The sequence below is a fragment of the Balaenoptera physalus genome (assembly GCF_965194825.1).
Source record: "Balaenoptera physalus genome assembly, chromosome: 2".
Lineage (NCBI taxonomy): Eukaryota > Metazoa > Chordata > Mammalia > Artiodactyla > Balaenopteridae > Balaenoptera > Balaenoptera physalus.
The window spans coordinates 144,036,334-144,063,858 of NC_138883.1; the positions used below are offsets into that span (position 1 = coordinate 144,036,334).

The 27,525-nt window shown below is 44.5% G+C and overlaps 1 protein-coding gene and 1 pseudogene across 12 annotated transcripts in view; both read right to left on the reverse strand.

The window, feature by feature from the left end:
* HOMER2 (homer scaffold protein 2) overlaps nt 1-27,525 on the reverse strand; it is a 96,756-nt gene that overhangs the window by 15,133 nt on the left and 54,098 nt on the right. For 10 of the 11 annotated variants that reach the window (XM_082448745.1, XM_082448742.1, XM_082448747.1 and 7 more), the window contains 2 exons: nt 18,538-18,669; nt 3,765-3,857 (listed from right to left, as the gene is read on the reverse strand). In XM_082448745.1, coding sequence (XP_082304871.1) covers nt 3,765-3,857; nt 18,538-18,669 — 225 coding nt within the window. The remainder of the gene's footprint in view (nt 1-3,764; nt 3,858-18,537; nt 18,670-27,525) is intronic. The other variant, XM_082448748.1, reaches the window with a different exon arrangement.
* Nucleotides 21,731-26,191, reverse strand: LOC309654547 (adiponectin receptor protein 2 pseudogene; annotated as a pseudogene). The gene has a single exon. The product of its transcript is annotated as an adiponectin receptor protein 2 pseudogene (transcript).

Here is a 27,525-nt window from a genome sequence, read left to right on the forward strand (position 1 = left end):
GACTATTTAGCAATGTTATGAATATTCTGAAATGTTTTCTGTAATAAGCCATACTACATGGAGGTGAAACCTCATCTGGTCTTGGATAAGATCTTAGAAAGATTTTATTTAGCCTCCAAGAAGAATAAAGGCAAAGGAAAGACATGAAGGGAATGACGTATGACTAAATTTCTACATCGCAAAAAAGTGCCATAAACTATATCAGAATGTAAGCAACAATGTGGGGGAAATATTTGCAATGCATACTAAAAACAAAAATGCTAATACCTTTCCTATACTAAAAAACTCTTAGAGTCCTCAACTTTTAGAGCGACGCTCTGAAATATTTATGGATGAAATGATGTCTGGGACTGGCTTTAAAATAAAGACGGAGGGAGAGGGGGGTGTAGAGGAAACCATTGGTCATAAAGTCCTAATTGTTAAAGCTGACCTATGGGTCCATGGGGGTTCATTTACCCAGTTCTGCCTAGTTTTGTATATATTCAAAACTAGCCATGTTAAAAATAAAGTTCTTGGAAATGAACACAAACAAAGCGGAAAAGATATGCAATTGACATTTACAGAAGAAGAAATACATAGAATTAATAAACAAAAAAATTTAATCTCACTAGTAAAGAAATACAAAATGAAAAAAGCCAATAAAATACATTTTTCTTCTGTCAAATCAACAAAGCTTTGTTGGGGAGGGAACGGGAGGGAAAAACGCTCTCATTCACTGCTGGTGGGAGTCTCAATTGTACATTTCTGTAGGGATGTTTGCAGTGTGTGTCAAAAGCTCTCAAAACGTCCTACCCCTTGCTGGGAAAACTGGACAGCCACATGTAAAAGAATGAAATTAGAACACTCCCTAACACCATACACAAAAATAAACTCCAAATGGATTAAAGACCTAACTGTAAGGCCAGACACTATAATACTCTTAGAGGAAAACATAGGACGAACACTCCGTGACATAAATCACAGCAAGATCCTTTTTGACCCACCTCCTAGAGAAATGGAAATAAAAACAAAAATAAACAAATGGGACCTAATGAAACTTAAATGTTTTTGCACAGCAAAGGAAACCATAAACAAGATGAGAAGACAACCCTCAGAATGGGAGAAAATATTTGCAAATGAAGCAACTGACAAAGGATTAATCTCCAAAATTTACAAGCAGCTCATGTAGCTCAATATCAAAAAAACAAACAACCCAATCCAAAAATGGGCAGAAGACCTAAATAGACATTTCTCCAAAGAAGACATACAGATGGCCAAGAAGCACATGTAAAGCTGCTCAACATCACTAATTATTAGAGAAATGCAAATCAAAATTACAATGAGGTATCACCTCACACCAGTTAGAATGGGCATCATCAGAAAAGCTACAAACAACAAATGCCGGAGAGGGTGTGGAGAAAAGGGAACCCTCTTGCACTGTTGGTGGGAATGTAAATTGATACAGCCACTATGGAGAACAGTATGGAGGTTCCTTAAAAAACTAAAAATAGAATTACTATATGACCCAGCAATCCCACTACTGGGCATATACCCAGAGAAAACCATAATTCAAAAAGACACATGCAACCCAGTGTTCACTGCAGCACTATTTACAGTAGCCAGGTCATGGAAGCAACCTAAATGTCCATTGACAGACGAATGGATAAAGAAGATGTGGTACATATATACTATGGAATATTACTCAGCCATAAAAAGGAACGAAATTGGGTCATTTGTAGAGACGTGGATGGATCTAGAGACTGTCATACAGAGTGAAGTAAGTGAGAAAGAGAAAAACAAATATCGTATATTAACGCATATATATGGAACCTAGAACAATGGTACAGATGAACCAGTTTGCAGGGCAGAAATAGAGACACAGATGTGGAGAACAAACACATGGACACTAAGGGGGGAAAGTGGTGGGGGTGGTGGTGGTGGGATGAATTGGGAGATTGGGATTGACATGTATACACTAATATGTATAGAATGGATAACTAATAAGAACCTGCTGTATAAAAAATAAATAAAATAAAATACAAAAAAAAAACAATTGTTGACCAGAAAAAAAAAAAAAAAGTCCTACCCTTAACCCAATACTTCCACTTCAAGAATTTATCCTGCAGAAACCATCAAATGCACAAAAGGTGAGCAAGAATGCTTAGCACGGTGTTATTTATATTAATGAAAAATTATAAACAACATAGATGTCCCAAATTATAGGAGGTTAATGGAATAAGTTGTGATACAAACAAACACTGGAATACTATCTAGCCATTAAAATAGTTTTGAAAAGGGATATTTGAAAACACAAGGAAAGGATCATAACAAATAAGTTTTTTAAAAAAAGATTAAAAAGAATAACACAAAAATATACTGGAAAGCTATATTAGGAAGAAACACACCAAAACATTAACAAAATATCTTTGGTAACTCTTATTGTATAATAATCTTAGCATTCGAAAAAAAAAAAAAAACACAGAGAAAGTCCTTAGACTATGGACCATTTCAAGTGCCCAATTTTACAGATCCTCAGCTATTACTCAGTACAATAATTAGTATACTAAATTAACAGTATCATTTAGATGTTATTAAAGATTATTTACAAAGATTCAGGAAAGTTCCTGTCCACTTGAAGTCTAATACACATTCATTTCCATAAATCCATAGGGGCATCTTTTATAGGATTCAGCTTCAGCTATTGCTGACGGCCCAGTCTAGGGTGTTAATCTTGACCGCTCAGGATGCCCATGCCTCCTGTTCTCTTTCCACAAGCTTCCCCGACATCCATCCATGGCTGTCCTGGCCTGGCCATTCTCCACCCCACAGCCTCCTCTCCGATCTTCCTGCCCTCAGCTCCTCCCTGACTTCCTCACCACCTGCATGCAACCCTCATGTCAATTCCTGATCAGTAGCCATAAAACATCTCCAATGCCTTCCCACTATCCAACAATAAATAATTAAGTAAGAATGATCCACTAATGAAGAATTCCAGGTCCTCCACAGTACCTCCAAGTGCATCTCTGTTCCTCCCACTGTGCACCTCACCGCCAGGCAGGCAGACCCCTGGCTGCCTTGCATTTACATCATGCTTATCCCTAATCCCAGACCCCAGCTCCTATGTCTCGTCAGGTCTCCCTTGCCCTGTCTCTCCACACATAACTCTGTCACTAGGTCAAGGTTTCCACCTACCACTACACACCCCAATCTAGACGTCAGGAAGGCAGGCATTTTTATTTCAGGTTAAAATAGGTCCCTTTTAGTCAATTATCACACTTTTAAGTAGACAGATAACTCAGTTCCTGGCAAAGCCACATTTACGTTGGCTAAACCAGAGTCGTTGGAATACCACCTCCCACCTGACTTTGTTATAATAGGGAGACAGACGAAGACTCTCTGGCATCGATCAAGTTTTCTCTGTCATGGGCACAGGCACCTGCATTTGTCCATGAGCATCCTTCATGCAGACCTCACCTCCCAACACAGAAAGAAAACACTTCACCTTGGCATTGGTTTTTGAACCGTGACCAGAGGACATCCCAGACCAGGGACATGCATTAACTCTAATCTCATCAAACGTTTTCCATCCAAAATATATCACCACATCCTGAAAAATTCAAGAGTCTCTTACATGTCACATTCATCTCACTGTGAGCAGGCTAATAGTTGAAACAGTTTTCAAAATGCCCTACTGCAAAAATTTCCTATTTCTTGTCAAAAGTGACAAGGAACAAAGAGTCTCAATCACCGATCACACTCATTCATTTTACGGACAAATTACTTACTTGGGAATGATTGCTCGAGGTCTCGATTTTCTCCTGGGATTTGTCTCTGGCTAGTCTGGCAGCTTCTTTCACCTCCTGGAATTTCTCTGCAAACTGAACATGAAGAAGAATTATTAGGGCTTTCCTTAACCTTACACACGGCTGATATTCAGAACCTACCTTTATTATTTTGCATTCATTTTAAGCCAATAAATTCTGTATAAATCCATAAGAAGGATTTTGAGATTAAAAAGAAATGAATATAATGAATGCTTTTTCCAAAAAAACCCACTATTGGCCAAGGTCAGATCTGAATGAATTTCTAAGATACTGAAGCTAGATTTGGTGGCGAAATATTAAAAACACATACCTCTGGCTAACAGCACCTAATACAAATGCAACAAAAGAAATTTAGCTATAGCGCAAAAGGAATCCATGAAAAACTTCATAATCCCTATTGAAAGATCCAAGAACTCTTACAAGTCAATGTCATGAAAAACAAAAACATCCAAAAAGTTGAGAAGGAACAGTCCTAGATTTTAAAAGCCTAAGATATAAAATAGCAAAATGCAACGTGCAGCCTAGGACTGAGTCCTCTTTTGAACAGACCAAGTAGAAGACTTCTGGGCAACAAGGAGGGAAATGTGAGCATGGACTGGATAAGATGACACCAAGGAGTTACTTTGTTTTTTTTAAGTAAATAAATAAACTTATTTATTTATTTATTTATTTATTTATGGCTGCTTTGGGTTTTCGTTGCTGCGCACGGGCTTTCTCTAGCTGCGGCAAGCGGGGGCTACTCTTCGTTGCGGTGCGCCATCTTCTCATTGCAGTGGCTTCTCTTGTTGCGGAGCACGGGCTCTAGGTGCATGGGCTTCAGTAGTTGTGGCGCATGGGCTCAGTAGTTGTGGCTTGCGGGCCCTAGAGCACGCAGGCTTCAGTAGTTACAGCGCTCAGGCTCAGTAGTTGTGGCGCACGGGCTTTGTTGCTCCACGGAATGTGGGATCTTCCCAGACCAGGACTTGAACCCGTGTCCCCCACATTGGCAGGTGGATTCTTAACCACTGCGCCACCAGGGAAGTCCAGGAGTTATTATTAATTTTGTCAGAAGTGCTGATGATGTTGTGGTTGTTGGGAAATGTGATTCTTTAGAGATCAACACTGAAGTATTTAGGTGTGAAATGTCTCAATGCCTGTAATTTACTTTAGAGTACTTCAGCAACAATAAAAACAGATGAAGCAATGTGGCACAGTGTTCACTGTTAAATCTACGTGATGCGCATATGGCTGTCCATTATACTATGCTCTCTGCTTTCAAAAATGTTTTAATATTTTCTTTTTTTTTAGTTTTAAATTTATTTATTTATTTATTTTTGGCTGTGTTGGGTCTTCGTTTCTGTGCGAGGGCTTTCTCTAGTTGCGGAAAGCGGGGGCCACTCTTCATTGCGGTGCACGGGCCTCTCACTATCGCGGCCTCTCTTGTTGCGGAGCACAGGCTCCAGATGCGCAGGCTCAGTAGTTGTGGCTCACGGGCCTAATTGCTCCGCGGCATGTGGGATCTTCCCAGACCAGGGCTCGAACCCGTGTCCCCTGCATTGGCAGGCAGATTCTCAACCACTGAGCCACCAGGGAAGCCCCTAATATTTTCTTAAAAGAAAAAAAATTCTTAAAATCCCAGGGCAATCATATCAATCACTGCTTTATAGTCACTGACAAGGCAACTGATTTTAATCAGCCAATACATTGTTTGAACAGAGAACATCCTGTGATAGCTAATGCTGACATCACACAGCAAGAGAGAGCCAAATGTTGCTGAGAAACGAAAAACAGCTGGCCAAGTGGCAAGGCCACCAACAATTCTGTGGCTTTTGCTGAGAACTCTATTTCGGAGCACAGGCCGCCCTCTGAGCGCTTCACAAAGCCAACAACAGCTGTCTGCTTTGGGAAACCTTGCCGGGTGATAGCCGTTGGTCAACCAAGCACCCAGTGGAGGCAGAGCAGGTCAGCGTGGCAACGCTGGCCTGTGTTGCTCCCACAGGCCTGTAAATAAAGCCACAGCTACAGGGCTTCACTTAACCAACCCAGAGCTGTCAGAGAAAAATCACATTACCTGTTGCTTAAAAGACATGAGGTCTAGCAAGGATGGACAAAGCACCCGCCTTCCTTTTAGGGGCCCCGTAAGTAAAAACATCATGTCATGAACTCCTTGACGGCAGGGTCCACGCTTTTCCTCTTTGCACCCTCCCCTGACACCTGGCAGAGAGCAGGCACAAATAAGTTTGTTCAGTGAATGAATGAGCTCTGGGTTCCAGATTTGCACACCTCTGCCCACTTGAAAAAAAAAAATCATGTCAAAGTACAGGCCGAACCTAAGGACCTAGGAAGGTACTGTGGTAAGTGTCTGGGAGTATTCTGCCCCATCTTTCTGCTTCCTAAGCTTAACTGATTGGATCAACCTAGGAACTAGATAGAGCATCACTTGGAATATGAACATTATCGCGGAAGAGATTTTGTGCAGGCACCATAAAGGCCTTTCAATCTTATTAAGACATTAAAAGATGCAACTTTTAAAAGGTATGATCTTAAATGTTTTTGTGCCCTACTATCAACTAAAAGTCAAACGTGATTTGAAGAAAATGGTAATGCATGTGGTTCTCAGTAGACACACCTGCTAATGGAGTCTCCCCATGCTGTGCTTAGGAAGGTGGGGCTGGCTGGCTCCCACAAGCATCTCAATTCACCAGGCTCCCAAACCAAAAGCACTGTTCTTTACAGACCGTCCTTGTGCCTGTCAGGGTCTCTTTCTCTCAGGGTCTTATTTGAAGTTGCTTGTAAACTAAATTGGACATGTCATCAGCTAGGGTCATGCTTATTCAGTCAACAAACATGGTCTGAGCACGACTCACACCTTCAGCAAACAAAAATTTTCACCGTGAGCTGGGCCATGCCCTAAGTTAGGTGCTGGGGTGTGAACACTGTGGAAGTATCAGATAGAGGGCGAGACTTGGGTAGCAGGAGATAGTGGCAAACGAGTCAGTAAATAAAGCCCTGCTGGGCTTTGATAGAACAAGTTGCCTCTGGATGGAGCTTGGGGTCCTCCATTCTGTCTGTCTCCTCCTACCTGACCCTGAACATCTGGGATGACCCTCAGCTCAACTCCTGGAGCCTCAGCCCAGAGCACAAACCTTCAGTTCCAATGGGCCCTTCTCTCTTTGTCCCCTGACACCCATCATGGTGGCCCCTCCAGGTGTCCCACAGTTTTGTCTTGGGTGGGCCTACTTAGTACCCTCTTCCCCTAGACCCTCAGCATAGGCACACCTACAAGGTAAGGAGTTTAATGGCTTCTTAACACACGTTCTCTTGTTTGCTCCTCTCCATCCTCTGTAGGACAGGAATTCTTTTTTTTTCTTAATATTTATTTTACTTATTTATTTGGTTGTGCCGGGTCTTAGTTGTGGCAAGCGGGCTCCTTAGTTGCGGCAGGCAGGCTCCTTAGTTGTGGCATGCTCACTCTTAGTTGCGGCACGCATGTGGGATCTAGTTCCCTGACCAGGGATCGAACACTGCATTGGGAGTGCGGAGTCTTAACCACTGTGCCATCAGGGAAGTCCCTAGGATGGGAATTCTTATGTATAGTTTCCTGAAAAGAAAATAGAGTCTTAGAGAGGTTAAAATTTGCCCATGGTCACATGGCTAGTAAATAATAAACCTGAACTTGAGCCCAGATCTGATTTCCACACAATCATCCACACATCCAGTTACTTTCGCGTGCTTATAAGAATGAAAAGAGTCTTGCCCACAGCAGTTGCTAAACATTTATTGATTGGATTTTCCGTTTGCAAAGAGATGCCCTTACCTTAAAATAGAATTGTACTCACTTCCTCTTTAAAAGAAAATTCTAAAAGCTTTAACTCCAAAACAGGCCATGGGAACCTTTAAGGCAAAGACAAGGCCTGAGGATGAGAACAGCAGATACCGAATGAGGGGCCCGGGCGACAAGTTCTGATTTTACAGCTCTCCTCAGCTTCACTATTTAGCTGTTCTCTTTCTCAGTTACAAAAGGGAGGCAAGGAACAACTGTCACACATACGTCAAAACACACATCCTTATAGGACCTCAAGGTGACAGTGCCACGACGCAGGCAGACCTCACTTTACCGCATTTCACAGATAACCGTGTTTTTTACAAATTGAAGGCTGGTGGCAACCCTGCCTCAAGCAAGTCTGTCGGCACCATTTTTCCAACAGTATTTGCTCACTTCGTGTCTCTGTGTCACTAATTCTCACAGTGTTTCAAACTTTCATGGTGATCTGCCATCAGTGATCTTTGCTGTTACTAAAATTCAGTGAAGGCTCAGATAATGGTTAGCAATTATTAGCCACAACGTATTCTTTTAATTTAGGTATGTACATTGTTATTTTAGACATAATGCTAGTGCACACTTAATGGACTACAGTATAGTGTAAACATAACTTTTACACGCACTGCGAAGCCAAAAAATTTGTGTGACTTGCTTTATTGCAAGATTTGCTTTATTGAGGTGGTCTGGAGCCAAATTCACAATATCTCCAAGGCATGCCTGTGAACAGTAACAGCCTAGAACATCTCAAAAAAGGGGAAAAAAGGACATGTATTCTCGACTCCTAGGGATGAGATAAGACACTCGGTTAGAATGTACAGTCTTACTATGCACTCACAGCTACCCTGAGGTCCTCTTACTACTGTCAGTATACAAATGGGGCACAGATGGGTTTCGAAACTGGCCAAGGTCACACTGGGACTGAACACAGGCCATGTGAAGCCAGTGCTGGACACTCCGGGGTCCTATGATTTACCTGCTTAACTGCTACCTTAGCTAAGATGCCCAACTCTGACACTTATCAGCCTTTCAAATGCAGGCAAATGAACTGCTCTGCACCTTGGTTTCTTCATCTATGAAATGTGGATACTAATACAACCTCCATGGATCACTGGACGATGAGAGATGGGGCTTTGCTGGGTGTAGGATAGGGGTTCAACAGAGAGAAGCACAGCTTCTCTGGCCTTGATTGGACTTAAACCACGAACTTTGGTAAAAGAATGCCGCAAAAGGGTGAATTCATGCATTCAAAAATATTAACTAGTTATCTCTATGTGCTAGGGACTGTGCTGGGTACACTGAAATACCCAAGAAAGACTTGGTTCCTGTGCTCAAAGGAATTCTGAGTCTGTAGAGGATTTCGTTTTATATTCAAATGGGTGAGAATCAAAAAGAATTTTTATCAGAAAATAAGCTTAAAATGTAATGAAGTAGGATAAGCCCTATCAGATACATTTTAGGTAAATAAATAATCATTTAAAAAGAGGTGGCATTATGGGAATAGGCCCTACCATTTATATAAAAATTAGCTATGACAAAGGAGGAATCATAAATTAATGGAGAAAATTATTCAAAAATATGATTGAGATAATTTTGGTAAACTGAGGGGAAATGAATTTAAATCCTTACGCAAACCAGTAGCATGATAAATCAATGATGGGTTAAAGGGGTAAGTATTTTTTTTTAAATCTGGATGCAAGCAGAGTTGAACATTCATCAGACTTCTGCTTGAGGGGTGAGAGGGTAATTTTCTAAACTTGTAAGAAACAAAAGAAAATCATAAAAGTGACAGACTTGACTGCCTAACAATTCAAAGCTTTTGAATATAAAAAGAAAAAAAAAACTAAATCAGAAGGGAAACAACAGCCTGGGGGAAATATCTATAGCTAGGCCAGTACAACAGAAAAAGGGCCATTATCTTTAGTATAGAAAGAGTTTGTACAAATTGAAAAGGAAAATATGAAAACCCCAATAGATAAATGGCAAAATTCAGAAATAAAAAACATAACAAGTAAACAATTTATAGAGAAGATTGTTCAGCCTTGCTGGAAATGCAAAGCAAAATAATGAGGCACCATTCTTTGCCTGCTGAATTAGCAAACGCTAAAAACAATTATAATATCCTGTGCTGGCAAAGGTATTCCTGGCAGCATTGTGACTGGTACAGCCCCACTGAGAACCAATTTGGAAATATGTATCGTAAGTGAGAAAAAAATGTTCCTACCCACTGACCTAGTGAGATCACTTTTGGGAAACTATTCTTCAAAAATAATTGGAAATATGAAAAAAATAAGGCCTTCAATATAAAGATGTTAATCCTCGCATTATCTACAATCATGAAAAACTGGAAGCAATCCAGGGAGCCCTGGGAGAAGGATGGGAGGTTTCCACTCACAGCCTCCAACTGTTGGAATGAAAGCAGTCCTCACTGAGCGAGGTGCCAGATGACCGTCCTTTGGTGAAAAAGCCCCTCTCTCCAAGTCTTAAGCTTTCTCATATTTCCCCCCTTATTATAAAAAAAGCACACATGCTTGTACATTTAGTAAATATAATTTAGGAAAAAATATCTTTTTAAAACCTATAGTCCCATCACCCAGAGATAAGCACTAACCACAAAAACTTTTGATTTTTTCCTATCTGTATATATGCATCCACTACACATATTCGTTAAAAAATAGAATACTGTACATCTGCTTTTATAGCTACTTTTGATATTAACAATATGACAATATTTCCATGCACTTATATGATCTTCTATTACATTACCTGAATTGCTGCACAGTATCACCCGGAAGGATATACTGGAGTTTATTTAACTAATTTCCTATGGCTGGACATTTAGGCTGGTGTTTTTGTCTTTTTGTTTTTGCTATTATAAATGATGCTGCAAGGAAAATTCTTGTAGCTAATTCTCTGGACACAGTTACAATTATTTCCTTAGAATAGATTCCTATAAATAAAACTCATGGATCAAAGGACATGTCAAACCACAATTGTTTCTTAATATATGCCAAATTCTCATGTCTTTACTTATTAGGATCATTTTCTATAGTTTTTAAATGTGTGGTAATAATTTTGTAATCAAAATCATCATCATCATCATCATATTATGACAGAAAATGAAAGACTATTGTTTTATTTCATTTGTGACATTTTTTGGCCTTGGTCTTTGAAGACCCTAGGGCAGACGCTACCTATTTGCTTATTCAAAATCCATTTCTTGGGCGTCCCTGGTGGCGCAGTGGTTGAGAATCTGCCTGCCAATGCAGGGGACACGGGTTCGAGCCCTGGTCTGGGAAGATCCCACATGCCGCGGAGCAACTAGGCCCGTAAGCCACAATTACTGAGCCTGCGCGTCTGGAGCCTGTGCTCCGCAACAAGAGAGGTCGCGATAGTGAGAGGCCCTCGCACCGCGATGAAGAGTGACCCCCACTTGCCACAACTAGAGAAAGCCCTCGCACAGAAACGAAGACCCAACACAGCCATAAATTAAAAAAAAAAAAAAAATCCATTTCTTCTTTTCCCTTAGCTCAACAGAATCTCAATTTGTCTAGAGCAGGACATTTCCCAGGTGGTAGAGAATGAGAACTGATCTAAGCTGATCATGGTAAGACATTTGTCTGTCTCTTTTTTTTTTTTTTTTTTCCTGAAGGTGGGTGTGGGAGGGTGGCCTAGGGACCCAAGACTGATAACAGTATCCCAAAAAGAAATCTGCCAAGGGAGTTTACAGGGATGGTTGTGGTACCACCCTCCTGCCACGAATGCAGATGTGATGGATAGAGCTTAAGAAGCCATTTTATCACCATGAGGAAAAGGACAGTCAACGAAACCAAACACACAGAGCCCTACACCCAATATCATGGAGCCACTGTACTAATGCTGGCAACTGCCTGCCTTAGGACTTCTCTTTTGTATGAAAAGCATAAGCCCTCTTTGTTACTTGCAGCCAAAAACATTCTAACTAAAACATATCAAAAGAATGATCAATATCCCCCACTGAAAGAAAAATTAGCCTTTTAAATCACAAAGGTAGGAGATAGGGCAATGCTCTCACAACTACACTGAGTTAATGAAGTGAGCATAAGAACACAAATTTGAATTTGAAATGACATAACTGAAAAGGGTCAAAAGCAAATGCCACGTATGGGTCAGGGTTTAGATGGATCAATCACAGAGCACTAGCAACTCCACCCTGGATCACTCCCCTTCGTGGCAGAATGTGTTTCCTTCTGCCTGCAATGAATGAGATGGAGACAAACATCTCAGGGTCATATGCCAGAAACCATCTAAACTTTAACAACTGGTTCATTCTTACACTTGGTTCTCCTTCCTTTGATCTCTTCAGAAGCCCTTCCTTTTGTCAGAACACGTAAGTCGCTTTTCAACATTCTTCAGTAGGCTGAGGCGTTATGCCCTCTCCAGCGGGTGGACAGAGTCCCAGCTTACCTCTGGGAAAATGCAGCTCCTGTTATTTTGGAAAGCCTATATAAAGAGCAGAAAGTGTCCCTGTAATACTTTCTGGATTTTGGTGTGAAGTGGTCCTTATAAAGGGAGCAGTAAAGACAAAGGTATCTATCTATTTTCCTCCTGGGGGGGTAAAAAGAGAAGTGTGTATAAAGTGTTCTTAAATGAAAACATCCACACTGGTGTCCCTTTTTCTAGCCTAGTTATAGTGTCTGATTACCAATTCCCCTTTCAGGTCTGTGGGCGGCTGCTCTGTGAAGTCGAGAATATTCAGCCACAGCTGTCCTTTCAGCAACACACCTCGGGAACCCGTTAGGCCCAAGTTCCTCTGTGCTAACTAATTGCCACTTGTCGAGACTGCCAGCCTCACATCATGGTAATTTATCAGTGTGGGGTTAATCGTTCCCTTGAAAGGGGAGGGGAGAAGTTGATCTGAAACATTCTGAACAAAGGAGACATCTGAGGGCTTCTTTGATACGGCTTTGTGACAATGGCAGGTCACAGTCACAAAGCGGGACTCCAAGGCCGCTGGAGGAGACCGGGTAACTCGGGAAGACAGGGCACTCCCCTTTAATGATAGGACATTTTCTTCCGTCTGGGAAAAATTAGAAGTGGCCACACCTGGAAGCAGGCGCAGCCCAGGGTCTCTTCAGTTCTCAGGGGCACAAAGAATGGAACTTTAGCAACTTGTTCTCATTTTTGTTCTGAGTTCTCCCTCCTTTCAATTCTTTTCACTGATACGCTACCCCTTTATCCTTCCTAGCTACTTTGAGTCCTCCAAAGATTGAAGAAATTGTTCCAGGCAGTTGAGAGTAACCCTCAAACCATCCTGGGCTTCTGTGAAGAACTCCAGCCCTGGGTGGGATCAGGGGCAGTTGAGCCAAGGTGGGCCCAGCCAGGACCCTGTCGCTGACAGAAGCCCCCCATCTGACCCTGCCCAGCAGTCTGAGGCTTCCAGGCCTATCAGTCTGGATATGAGACACTTGGCAGGGGAGGCATTGCTCCCACCACCCCTCTTCTCCCAACCAGGCACTTCCTCAGAGGGAAAAGGCATGCAATCCCCAAGAGCCACTTCAGACAGAGGTTCTGGTTAATTATTCTTCCAACAAATCACCATCATACTTGCTTCCACTTTATAGAAATTCACTCTGATCCTCACAGCACCTATTCCTCTTCCTCATTTCAGACAATGGCATCACATCAGCCATCCATCACCACCCCAGTCTTTGCCTCCCACATCGACTCACCGAGTTCCACCAGTTTAGCTCCTCAGTATTTCTTAAATCTCTCCAACTCTTACACAAGCCCTCATCATCTCTGATCTGGACTAACACAAGCTAATCTGTCTTGATGCCAGAAAAAAATCCACCTAAAATGCAAATCTGATCATTTTCTTTCTTGGCTTAAAATCTTTCACAGGCCATGGGATATAGTCCAGAAACTCTGGCATGACACAGAAGGCCTTCCAACAGCTGGCCTCTATCAGCCTTACCCACCCCCAAAACCTGGGCACCCTGAAGTGAACTGTTTGCAGCTTCCCTCACACAGTGTCAGGATTTTGCTTGTGCTCCTCCCGTTGTCCGGAGGACGATGGAAAAGGGAAATCCTCCCTGTGGCACGACGTGGAACATCTCACTGTCCGGTGTGCACAGGAGAGGTGACCTGGAGTTGGAGTCTACACTGAACCCTGGGGAAATGGTTAAGGGCCTAGCTGCATGGGAGGGATTGGGAAGAAACCAAGTTGGAGGGGTAGTGACAAAGAGATCTGGGAAATGGCTACAACAATGGGCCCAAATCGAACCAGAGCCTGGAGATATTCACGTTCCCCATGAATGCTTGCAATGGACTGAAAGTCTGTGTCTCCCTCAAATTCATATGTGGCAATCCTAACCCTCAGTGCGATGGACTAGGAGGTGGACCCTTTGGGAGGTGACTGGGTCATAAGGATGGAGCCCTCATGGATGGGATAATGCCCTTATAAAAAAGACCGCAGAGAGCATTCTAGCCCTCTTTTCATCAAGTGAGAACACAATGAAAAGCTGACAGTCTGCAACCTGGAAGAGGGCCTTCACCTGACTTGACCATGCTGGCTCCCTGATCTCAGACTCCAGCCTCCAGAACTATGAGAGGCTGTCCACAGCAAAGGAATCCATAAACAAGACAAAAAGACAATCCTCAGAATGGGAGAAAATATTTGCAAACGAAGCAACTGACAAAGGATTAATCTCCAAAATATACAAACAGCTCATGCAGCTCAATATCAAGAAAAAAAAAAAAAAAAGGGCAGAGACGTAAATAGACATTTCTCCAAAGAAGACATACAGATGGCCAAGAGGCACATGAAAAGATGCTCAACATCACTAATTATTAGAGAAATGAAAATCAAAACTACAGTGAGGTATCACCTCACACCAGTCAGAATGGCCATCATCAAAAAATCTACAAACAATAAATGCTGGAAAGGGTATGGAGAAAAGGGAACCCTCTTGCACTGTTGGTGGGAATGTAAATTGATACAGCCACTATGGAGAACAGTATGGAGGTTTCTTAAAAAACTAAAAATAGAACTACCATATGACCCAGCAATCCCATTACTGGGCATATACCCTGAGAAAACCATAATTCAAAAAGACACATGCACCCTCATGTTCATTGCAGCACTATTTACAATAGCCAGGACATGGAAGCAACCTAAATGTCCATCAACAGAGGAATGGATAAAGAAGATGTGGTACATATATACAATGCAACATTACTCAGCCATAAAAAGGAATGAAATTGGGTCATTTGTAGAGACGTGGATGGACCTAGAGACTGTCATACAGAGTGAAGTAAGAAAGAGAAAGACAAATATCATATATTAACGCATATATGTGGAATCTAGAAAAATGGTACAGATGATCTTATACCATTTTTATGCAAAGCAGAAACCGAGGCACAGACGTAGAGAACAAATGTATGGATACCGAGGGGGAAAGGGGGGGTGGGAGGAACTGAGAGATTGGGATTGACATATATACACTATTGATACTATGTATAAAATAGATAACTAATGAGGACCTACAGTATAGCACAGGGAACTCTACTCAATGCTCTGTGGTGACCTAAATGGGAAGGAAATCTAAAAAAAGAGGGGATATATGTATACGTATAGCTGATATGATACGTACAGCAGAAACTAACACAACATTGTAAAGCAACTATACTCCAATAAAAATTAATTATAAAAAAAAAAGAACTGTGAGAGGCTGTTGCTTAAATACCTAGTCTATGGTATTTTGTTATAATAGCTTGAACAGACCAAGACAATGCTCTTCTGAAGCCTCCACCCTCCAGCAAAAAGAATCCTTAGAACTAGGGGCAGGAAGGCTGCTCTATGGCTACCCAGTCATCCTCTTCCCCAGGCAGCCTGGCACTTGCTCAAAATGCTTATGGACACACTGGCCTTGGTGTCAGGGAGAGAATGTGGTGTGGCCTTGACAATACCTACTCCTGACTTCAGGTGGTGTGGCCACCCTGACTTCTGGCCCCGTTGAGTATCAATGCCAACAGCAGTGACCCACCCTGAGGCCCTGATTCTGCATCACACTTCTAAGTGACCAGCCAGCTCCCTGGTGGAAAGCTGATTACGCTGGGCCCTTCCTCCAGAGCACACGGTAATTTACCCTCACCAGGACAGACGTTTACCATGAACTGTCATGCCTCCCGGCCCCCCGACCCGCAGACTTACTTAATGCCTTCTGTACTACACAGCACCACCTCCAACCAACCAACCAACTTCTCTGCAAATGAAATGAAGCAAGGTCTACTCTCCACAGGATTCTTGATCCTCCCACAAACCTTATCAGCAGAAGCAGCAGGCCTTCCAGAACTCTGCTGTGCTGCCTGCTAGAACACCACATCTTGCAGAGCTGTGGGACGTGATGCTTCTCCTCAGAGCCGCAGTCCAGGGACTGAGGGATCAGGGATGGAGATGACATCTCCCATGTTTATACCCCACAAGCTACCCTTAAGATTTCTGCTTCCTGCCCCATGATGCTGAGCCCTGGTGATCTGGAGATTTTAGTACCCAGGAAAGAATGCTTGTACGAGTGGGTGGCATAAGAGGATGTGTGGCGTGCCACCAGGCCATTTTGGGTTTCTTGGGCTTCTAGGGAACAGCATCCTCATAGGTGGGGATGCAGAGGACAGACTGTGGCGTACCCTTCCTTAGGGGGCTTGTTTGTGGCTGGGTCTTTGGGCTGGAGGCCTCCTTAGAAATGTGCACGTGTGTGTATGTGGTGTACACACACACATGCACACACACTGGACAAATGAAAGGTGCATTTAGCAAGTTCCTGCCAGGGTGGCTTCCTGATTCATCTTAATCCCCCTGTGAAAATAGTCTTTAGTGTACACAGGGAACCCAAGCAACCAAGTCTGTACTAAGCAGCTCTGTCAATTCCCCAGGCGTCTGGAATTCTGTAAGGCCCTCTGGGGACGGGACCACAGCTCTGCATCCTTGGTGCCCAGCACGGTGTCGGCACAGCAGGAGCTCAATAAACACCTGCCCAGCAGTCAGTGGGACGGTCAAGGCAATAGTCTAGAACTCCTTTAGCCAAGATTCCCAAAGCCAGCCTGGCTCCAGCCCTTCCTGGATTTTCAACTCTCTCTTGGATTCCTTGAGATACTGATAGTCTTCCAATAAGTTCTAGTGTCACATAAACTAGGCAGTATTGCTTTTTGTTTTTGTTTTTGTTTTGTTTTTTTGGCTGTGTCGAGACACGAGGGATCTTAGTTCCCCGACCAGGGATTGAACCCGGGTCCCCTGCAGTGGAAGCACGGAGTCCTAACCACTGGACCGCCAGGCAAGTCCCTAGTCAGTCTTGCTTTTAACCAGTACATTTTCAATACCTACACAGGACTCTCCACCATCCTAAAAGGAAGCCTATTCTCCTAAAACAAGCTTCTGGCCCTTTCAATCGGCTAGGTGAGGCCTCTCAGAGGTGGTCAGTTTGTTTCCTTGGTCCTTGGGCTTTTCCAAGTCTGTGGTCAGTCATGCTCTGCTCCTCAACACCTTTTTAACTATCCACAGAGTGTGTCCCAGACCCCTTGGAAATCAAAGCAAAGCTATGAACGCTCTCCCTAGAAAAAAAGCAACACACACACAAAACACTGTGTGACATTTTAAGGGGACTCCAAGTTAAGAACTTATGATCCTATGACATATAAGAAATATATACCTTGTCTTCCTCCACGGTTCCTGGCTCACAGTTCCTGAGCGCTAAGAGCAATGGGAGCATCTTTTGTCACAATATTTGGTCTCTTGTCCTCAGTTCTGAGTTCAGAGCCATAAAGGTGAAATGGGTATCTTATTATTCATAACAAGCCCCTTTCCATCAAAAGTGGGTTTATGTCAATGAGGTGACTTTTGCAAAGGACCTAAGGATGGGGGCTGGTTGCCAGGGGAACCAATCATGAATAGAGGGGCGGAACTTTCAGGCCCTCTGGGGAGGGGAATCAATAACCAGTGGTCAGCGATGGAATCAATCATGCCTTATTAATAAAGCCTCCATAAAACCCTAAAAGGATGGGTTTGGAGAGCTTCCAGGTGGGTGAACATGTAGAGATTTGGGGAGAGTGGCAGACCTCAGAAGGGGCGTGGAAGCTCCGTCCTTTCCCCATACCTTGCCCTATGTCTCCTCCATCCAGCTGTTCCTGAGTTATACCCCTTTATAATAAACTAGTAACCTAGTAAGTAAAATGTTTCTCTGAGTTCTATAAGCAGCTCTAGCAAATTAATTGAACCTTAGGAGGGGGTCATTGGAACCTCTGATCTATAGCCGGTTAGTCAGAAGCACAGGTGACACCCTGGGCTTACAACTGAAGTCTGAAGTTGGGGGGATCTTGCAGGACTGAGCCCTTCACCTGTGGGATTGGATGCTTCCTCCAGGTAGGCAGTGTCAGAATCGAGTTGCATCGCAGGACACCCATCTGGGGTCTGAGAAGTGCTTGGTGCTTCGGGGAACCCCCCCACGCCCCCACCCACATGCATGTTGGAAATTGGGAGCAGAAACCTTTTAAAACTCTTCCTGAGCGTCACCTTACTCCCCCTCTCTGAGGGTTCCAACCAGAGTCAGTGACACTGATGGCTGTCAGACACACCCTGGGTGCAGGGGCGGGGCGGACACCTGGGGAAGGAAAAGCTGTGTCCTGAGGCTACACCTCAGGCTGTGAAGCAGCATTGTTAGAGCATTGTTAGAGCATTGTTTTCCTTCTCTAAACAACATCTCCATTTTCAAGGAAACTGGTGTTTCTAAAAGGTCATCTGGTTTGGCAGCCCTGCAGCGCCAGAGGGGAGAAAACTGAAGGCCAGAGAGGAAACTGCTCACCCAGTAGTAGCAGCACTGGATCCCTCAGCAGGCAATGACCTACTGAATGAGAAGAGCATTGGACATGGCACCCACGGCGCTGCGGGAGGGACCACGTTACCTTTGTCAGCTGCTGCTCCGAGGAAAACCCCAAACCAAACACCGTGTTGGCTCTGCTGTCGGCCCACTGCCCAAATTTCTGCGATGTTTTGGTGAAAGTCATATTGGGTGTGATTGTGCTGTTTATGATCACCTGCAGCGAAACAGCCCAAAGAGTCGACATTTAAACACTGAATTAGACACCAAAGTAACTCCTTAAAAAAATCCTCTGTTGGCAAAGCTAGTAGGTAAAGCCTGCATCCCCACTGTTATATCTGGTCCTGAGTTCTTCCTCTCCTGGCACATCCCACGCTGAGTCATATACACACAACCGTGATAACAGGCAATTTCAGAGACTTAAAAACAGACAGTCAGCCTAAAATAAGATCTCACAAGTTATCAGTGGGAGAAAGTTTCTCCTAAGTAGAGAACAGTTTCCAAAACTGCTACTTATTTCCCCAAAGCTGTCGCACATCGGATTGCCCTTAACGGCCAGCCATGTCACACATCCTCTGAAGAACCACGCTGCCTACCTTTTTAAGTGCCTGGAGCCCCGGGGTCCAGCTCAAACCATTTAAAATTTCCATGAACAATGGGGGCTTGCTGCTTCCCCACGGGAAAGAAAAGGTACACTCTAATTGGGATAATTTGTGGAGGGTTAATTTACAGACTAATTAGACAGGAGTGAGCTGGGTGTATGGACAGTGCAGGGACCTGGTGCTAGCTGCTACCACCTCTCCTTGGCTTTAAAGGAAGAGGGGTTGAAGAGGCTATGGGACATGGAAGGAGAGAGTCATGGAGCACAGGCTGCCTTAACGAGACAGGAGACCTTCTATTGAGGGACACACCAGCACATTGTGACCTCACAAGAGGGGGAGCCAGTGGGACAAATGCCCTCGCCTCTGCCGTTCTGATTTCCCACAAATGGCCAAACCCAACCAGAAGCCAGAGGCCCCGCAACCCCACTGATGTCATCTGCGGGTCAGCCCCTCAAGGACCAGAGCAGGGTGAAGAAGAGTAGAGGATGAATGTGGAGGTGAAAGGATGATATCCAGCACACAGTACATTCATTCATTCAACAAACATTCACTGAACATTCACTATATGCCTGGTATTCTGCTAACCAAAGACACAAAGAGGAAGGAGTCAAGATTCCTGGTCTTCAAGTTGCAGGTAGTCAGGAAGAGGGTAGAGACATGTAAGTAATCACTAAACAATTGATCAGTGTTATAAAGTATCAATAACAAGGTCACTCGGCAGAAATCCTTGGCGGCCTGAATACTAAATACTAAATTACTGAAGACTAAAAAACTACTTATATCAGCTCTTAAGCCTTACAACAAGCCTATGAGGTATGACTACCACCTTCATTTCACAGGAGAAACTGAGTTGGCAAGTAGCAAAGCCTAGAGGTAAAACCCAGATTGTCTGACTCAAAGTCCTGTATTCTGAACTTCTGTATGACGTGCTTCTCGTGTTATACGTGACGGCTCCTGTTCTTGCCCCAGCTGTGAAGTACTGATGCCTTCACCACACTCCAGGTTGCTTTTCCTTCCTGTACTAGTTCCTCTAATTCCCAAGACTGTGTGAGCTAAGAGAATTTATCACATGTTTTTCAGATAACTGAACGCAACAGTTAGTAAAGAGCTCTGCCTGCTGTCACCGGACACTATCAAGAAATGGGGCCAGGGGAGGGAGGTGTGGAAAATGCAGATCTAAACCAGAGGCAAGTACAAAGTAAGGCGTCTGGGACCTCGAAGGCTGGCTGGGTTCTGGCTCAGCCCCAGGCAGGACCGATGGAGTGGAACCAAGGCAGGCCAAGGGAAGGCATGTGGTTGGGAGCTGGATCAGAGTGGATCATGTGATCCCAGGAAGCCAACCCTGATCACCTCTCAATTACCAGAATCCTGGGAGGGCAAAGCAATGACCACACCCATTCTAAATCTTTCTGCTCCTCACAACAGACCTCTGCCCCTAGGTCAGCTTCCACACCCTCTCCCTGAAGCCCCCTTGAAAGGCAGAGGACAGAGGCTGACACACCTCTGAAGCCTGTCCCAAACAGGCTGTCCCACTGTCAGTCAAGCTGGAATAAGAATGATGATGCCCACTGGTCATCTTTAGATCGCTTTAGAACTTAACAGTTCCTAAGGTAGTTTTTCAGTCTTTCATCTGATCCCCATTTTTACAGATGGGGAAACTGATGCTCAACAAGCTCCAATGACTTGTTCAAGGTCATAAAACTAGTAACTGGTTAAAAAGAATATAATGTATGTATTGCTTACATAAGGCAATGATTAACTAAATCTATATTTATGCTTCTTGGGGGTTCATTCAACTTACTTACTTACTTACTTACTTATTTAGGCTGTGTTGGGTCTTCACTGCTGCTTGCAGGCTTTTCTCTGGTTACGGCAAGCGGGGGCTACTCTTTGCTGCGGCGTGTGGGTTTCTCACTGCGGTGGCTTCTCTTTGTTGCGGAGCATGGGCTCCAGGCACTCGAGCTTCAGTAGTTGTGGCCTGCGGGCTTCAGTAGTTGTGGTTCGCGGGCTCTAGAACGCAGGCTCAGTAGTTGTGGCGCACGGGCTTAGTTGCTCCGCGGCATGTGGGATCTTCCTGGACTAGGGATCTAACCCATGTCCCCTGCATTGGCAGGCCGATTCTATCTATCTATCTATCTATCTATCTATCTATCTATCTATCTATCTATGGCTGCGTTGGGTCTTCATTGTTGCGTGCAGGCTTTCTCCAGTTGCAGTGAGCGGGGGCTACTCTTCGTTGCAGTGCGTGGGCTTCTCATTGCGGTGGCTTCTCTTGTTGCAGAGCATGGGCTATAGGCGCGTGGGCTTCAGTAGTTGTGGCTCGTGGGCTCTAGAGCGCAGGCTCAGCAGTTGTGGCGCACGGGCTTAGTCGCTCTGCAGCATGTGGGATCTTCCAGGACCAGGGTTCGAACCTGTGTCCCTTGCATTGGCAGGCGGGCTGTTAACCACAGTGCCGCCAGGGAAGTCCTGGCAGGCAGATTCTTAACCACTGTGCCATGAGGGAAGTCCCATTCAACTTCTTAAATCTGTAGACTCATCAATTTTGGAAAATCCATCAGTTTTTGGAAAATTCTCAACCATTCTCTCTATGAATATTACTTCTGCTCCATTCTCCCTCCTCTCCTTCTGGGATTCCCATTACATGTGTGCTAGATCTTTTGAGCGTGTCCAACATGGTTTATATTCTTTTTTTTTTTTTAAACATTTATATAAATTTTTATTTAAACAGTAAGCCAGAAATCTTATTTACATTAATTTCTTTGTTCTCCCAAAAGCACACCCCCACCCCTTATAGGATATAAATGTTCATCGTAACTGGTTTGCGTATTGTTTGAAGGAGAGAAGAGGGAGAAGAATGAGCCTCCAGCTAAACTGTCCCGGCCTCTACAAAGAAGTAGGACACGGATCAGAAGCCAGTTTGCCAGGGTCTCGCAGTGCCCTCACTCAGCAGACCCAAGAACAAGGCAGGGTTTGGGTCATCTCTCCTCTTCTCCACCTCTGAGGTGTGATTTATTTTTGTTTTCCCAGTCGCGCACCACCTGGAGCCCTGGGGCGTCACAAAGCCCACGAGGCTGCCAGGGTTTGGGGCTCCTCTGGTCCTGGTGTCACCGGCCAGTGAGGGAGGCCTGCAGGCACCGCAGGCCCTGGTTAAGGGTCATAGTCCCCGGCCACCGGCAGGTATCACAGTGCATCTTCTTCACTGCAGCCTCCGCCGATCATGAAGCGGAACTCGTGGAGGTTCGAGACACGGTGGAAGTGAACGAAAGCGCCAGCCACCACGAAGATGTGGAAGAGCTGATGGGAGTGAAACCAGCTGTCATACTTGCCGGGAAAGAAGTGCTCGGGGATGCGGGCAGCGTACAGGGCTGCTCCTGTGATATACAGGCTGGCTGGCCATCAGCATCAACCAGCCGATCTGCCTTATGGTGGCGGCCTTCAGGAAGCCCTCCGAGATGACATAATGCAAGGTGGGAATGATGCCACTCAGGCCAAGGCCCAAGAACACGCCTGCTCTCACCCCCCGATACTGCGGGGTAGCGAACATGTCCCACTGGGAGACGATAATGGCTGCGATGCCCAGCACACAGATGACAATCAAGTAGATGAAGCACGGTTGTGGGTTACAGTAGAAAGAATAATAAAACCAAGGCACAAAGCTTCCCATCATCAGAAGAGCAATACCAGAGTAATCCAGTTTAGAGAAGAGACGGGAGACCCTTCTGAGTGGCAGTAGACTGTGTGGAACAGCCACGAAAAAGAAAGGCAGAGAATGGCCCCCAAGAAGAATAATCCAAAGACCACCTTCTCTTGCAGGGGGGCCACAAAGGAGATGTTTGGACGAAACATATAAAAGAACCCCAGGCACAGGAAGAATACACAACCTAAGAGATGTGGCCAGATGTTGCCTGTCTCAGTGTGTATTCTGAAAATGCTCTTAAAACAGGCCCGGAAAGAAGGCATAGGGGGCCGGTGTCCATGCAAGAGGAAGTCGTTATCCTTGAGCCAGTCGGGTAGCACATCGTGAGGCATTACTTGCCACCGACCTCCCCAGACCTTACACACAAACTCTTCCATTCTCTCCATGGCGTGGTGGGCTTGTAAGAGGGGGGACATGCCCATAAACCCCTCTTCCTCCTGAGATGTTCCATCATCGTAGCGACATTCCTCCAAGCATTTTTTATGATAGGAAGAAAGGACAGATGCCTCTTCAAGAGGCTCCAAATCTCCTTGGTGGATGTCATTGTCACCTCTCCTTGTACCATCAAGTTGGTGCCCTTTTCTGAGCTTTATATCTGGCTCTGGAGTCCTGCTGTACTCCAGTCGGTTTTCTGCTGTCTTGTTCATGGGATACCTGCGCCTTTCTTACAAAGAGGTCTTTCTGTTCTTTCTTCTTGGGAGGATGGACTTTTAGGATAGTGAGTTGACCCAGAGCTCACCGCCGCCGTGCCACGCGTCTCGGGCTCCTCGGAACCGCGGCTGCCGGGACCCCAAACGAGCGGAGGGGCTGCCTGCTGCCGCCACCGCGACCCAGCGTCATGGTTTATATTCTTATCAGTTTTCATCCCCTGATTCTTGGGTCTCTCCATTTCAATGTGGGTATTTTCTATCGATCTGTCTTCTAGTTCACGTGTCTTGGCTATTGATATATCCAAACTGCTGTTAAACCTATCCACTGAGTTCTAAATTTCAGACTTTGTATTATTTTAGTTCTAGAATGTCCTTGTGATTCTTTTTAAAAAAATATAAATTTCTGGGAATATCCTCCTTGCTTTCAACTATTTTGATCATTTTTTCCTATATGTCCTTGAATATATTAATCATAGTTATTTTATTAATTTTATTTTTTTTCATAGTTATTTTTAAATCCCCAAACATCTGGATTATCTTTGAATCTGTTTCTATTATCTGATTTTTGCCCTCTTGATTCTAGGCATGTGGGAATTTTTTCACTGTATGGTAGAAAATGGGTATAAAAGAACTGTTAGGGCTTCACATGATGTTACCATCTACAGATAGAGTTTTCTCTCTCCTCTGCTAGGCAAGTAGGGTAGATTGGTAATCCCTAACTCAATGACTAAGGGTCAGGGCTCGGTTTCAGTTCTGATAATGCTCAGTTTGCCTCTGGTTCGCCCCTGTTTTTAGGGCAGGCCCTCTAAAGCTTTCAACTGAGAACCTGGCAGGTCTTTATCTGCTCTTCCCTGAAAGAGAGCAGGAGATTCACTTCTGTCCATCACAGGTTTTCAGCTTCGTTCTGTAGCCTTCCAAAACCATGCATCTTCAAAATCTGGCAAACCTTGAAGAAGAAACTAGCCATGTATTTGGGGCCACTGAAGTCTCCAATTTTGTCACTCAAGTTCCAAAATCTCTGCTGGTTTCTCTGTTCCCTAGGTGTCATCTTTCCCAGGAGCCAAACCTGGCTTTTCAGCACCTAGCTACTTCTAGAATCAGTGAGTGCCCCAGGTGAAAAGGGTATGCAGACGCCCAGTGTCCATTCCCTATCCCTCTGGGGTTTTCATGTCTTTACTGTTCTCTTCTCAGACCCCTTGGCAGGTCTTTGCTTTCTAAGCACTGTAAATCTGAGGAAAATTTTACTCTGCCTTTCAGAAATGTCCAGATTAACTCATGACGCTGGCACAGACTTGGAATTCAGCAAATGTCCTGTGGGGAAAACTAGCCATGGGTTTGAAGCCCCTCAAGTCTCCACCTGTGCCACTCTAGCCCTGTGCACTGCTAAATGTTTCCTTAGAGTCTCTTAGTCCCAGCGGCATCCCTATACATGGGGCAAGCCCCAGTCTTCAGGCAGCACCCAGGACTGACAAATGCTCCCAAGAGAGAAAAGACCTTCTGATTGTCATCCCTGAGTGGTCCTCACCTCTCTGGAATTTTAGTCCCTCTAGTCCTCATTGTTTCTACAGTTCTCTGCTGTCTTTAAATTGTGTTTATCCAGCTTTTTCTAGTTGCCGTCAGAAGGAACACTGGTCTGCTGCATCTATATACCTTACTCAAAAGCAGAAGTGCTGAATTATGGAGATGCAATTTCCTGTGTGTTTCAAGTGACATTTTTCTATAATGTTTATGGGAAGCATGTAACCTCTCACAAGGTTGCTGTTTACAACAAGAAGCAAAATTGAACTTCAACATGCCTATATAGTTGATTAGTATGACTTCAAATGGGTAGCTAAGATTAGCTGCAGATATTTCTCAAGTGCTCAGATCCTGCAGTGCTCACTCTAAGCAGTGATTCCAGACCTCTCACTAACTGCCCATCTCTTTCCTCCCCTCCTGTATCATGTGTGTGTTGGCAGGGAGTGGAGGGTACAGAGGTGTATTACAACTTCCAGCCTATAATTTAGTCCATCAAACCCACCCTACTTCATTTTCTCCAGTCTCACAAGAGAAGGGTCCATTCACCTGCCCAGAAATAAGCCTCAGTCCCCGAGGTCCCACCTCCTCACTTCCACCCCCAGGATGTCCCTCCTACCCATACAAATGCACTAGGCACTCACCACCACAGACCCAGCGTAGATGAAAGGTCTGCTCACTCCTGGAACACAAACTCCCAGTCTTGCAGGACGCCTTCATCAAAACTTTGCAGTGGGAGTGCCTCTGTCCTCTTCATTCCCTACTGACATGTCTGCTCTACTGGGGGATTGCTTTGATCCCAGTTCAGCACGGCTACCTTTCATCCTGTCACTGGCATCAAGGTGCCCAGGCATTTACCAAACACAACCTATAAGATCCCACAAGCTGGAGGTCAGCCAGGAGGGCGAAAAAGGAAAGCCTCCTCCCTTCACCGTGCTGCTCTTGCAATCCCTCAGGCTGCTTCTCTGCAGACTTTGCAATGCCCTGGCTGTCTCCTAATGATTCACCAAAGGCTCTGGGACTTCTGGAACTTCCAAGATCCAGAAGGGAGGAAGTAAGGGGAGGAGAGAGAAGAAGGGAAGGAAAGCCATCATTTACTTCTACAATATCCTTTACACTGCCATGACTCACCAGAGGTAGCTGGTCTGAACAATCTCAAGGTCATAACAGTAAACCCATCTCTACAATTAGTGAGGCAACTGGCTGGCCATTCTCCCAGGAAATCCAGTGCACTGACCTCAAAAGCAGCAAGACGGACAGCTGGGGCAATCAAGCCATTAAAAAGTGGTCAGTCCCAGGACCCTCTTCTTTCATTTCCCACTAACATGTTAACTTCATCCTGTGCTACCCTTGGCTCAGCCCACCAACACCAAGTCCTCCTGAGAAGTTGGGCAGATCGAAGCTTCTAAGGACACATTCCTTCTGTGCATGTTCCTCTTGGGTTCCCAAATCATTTCTGGCTAACTGCGCTTGCACCTGGAATCCACCTTATTGCCTGTTTCTCTTTGAGGCTCTGACTCATTTCTGACTTTCACCCTCCTCAAGCATGCATGAAGAAGTGAAAGGAAGTGGACACATATGACCTTTTGTCTACTCTGGGTCTGCTACGGTTGAGTGCCCAGTGCAGCTGTGTGAATGAGAGGGATATTCTGGGGGTGGGGGGGAGGAGATGGGACCTGAGGGAGGCTTAGTTCTGGGCAGGTGAATGGACCCCTCTCTTGTGAGACTGGAGAGAATGAGGTAGGTTGAGTTTGACGGACATAAGCTACAAGCTCAGTGTCACTAGGAATGTGGAAACTGCATTACCATTACTACTATATACTCACCAAATTCAAAATATGTCTGATGATACCAAGGGTGGGGGTGAGGATGTGGGGCAATGGGTTCTCTCATAGACTGGCAAAATCACTTTGAAAACTAATGTGGCTTTCTCTGATAAAGTTTAAAATGCACATTCCCTACCACCCAGCAATTCCACTCCTAAGTATATATCTGAGAGAAACCTTTGCATAGGTACACCAGGAGAAATGCACAAGGATGTTCACAGTAGCAGTGTTTGCAAACATAAATGCCCACCACCAGCAGAATGGATAAATTATGGTATATTCATACAACGAAATACTACCTAGCAGTGAAAATTAATCAAAGCTATAGGTATCAGCACGGATGACGACAAAAACTTAAGTAAAAAAAAAGTCACAAAAGAAGACATACAGTATAGGTCTCTGGTATGATTCTATTTATGTAAAAATCAAAAACAGGCATAACTAAATAATATATTTAGGGCAAGGGTCAACAATTATAGCCCTCAGGCCAAATCCAGCCTGTTTTTGTAAATAAAGTTTTATTGGTACACAGCTTCACCCATTCATGTACATATTGGCCTCTGGCCATTTCCTTGCTATTGATACAAAAGAAAAGTTGAAGAGCTGTGAAAGAGATTGTACAGCTCATAAGAAAATTACTATCAGGCCCTTTAGAGAAAAAGTTTGCCAACCTCTGGCTTAGAGATATATACACAGGTGGCAAAAGTATAAAGAAAGGCAAGAGAATGTTTAATACGAATTTCAAGAGAGTGGTAACCTCTTGCAGGGCGGGCGGCAGGTGCC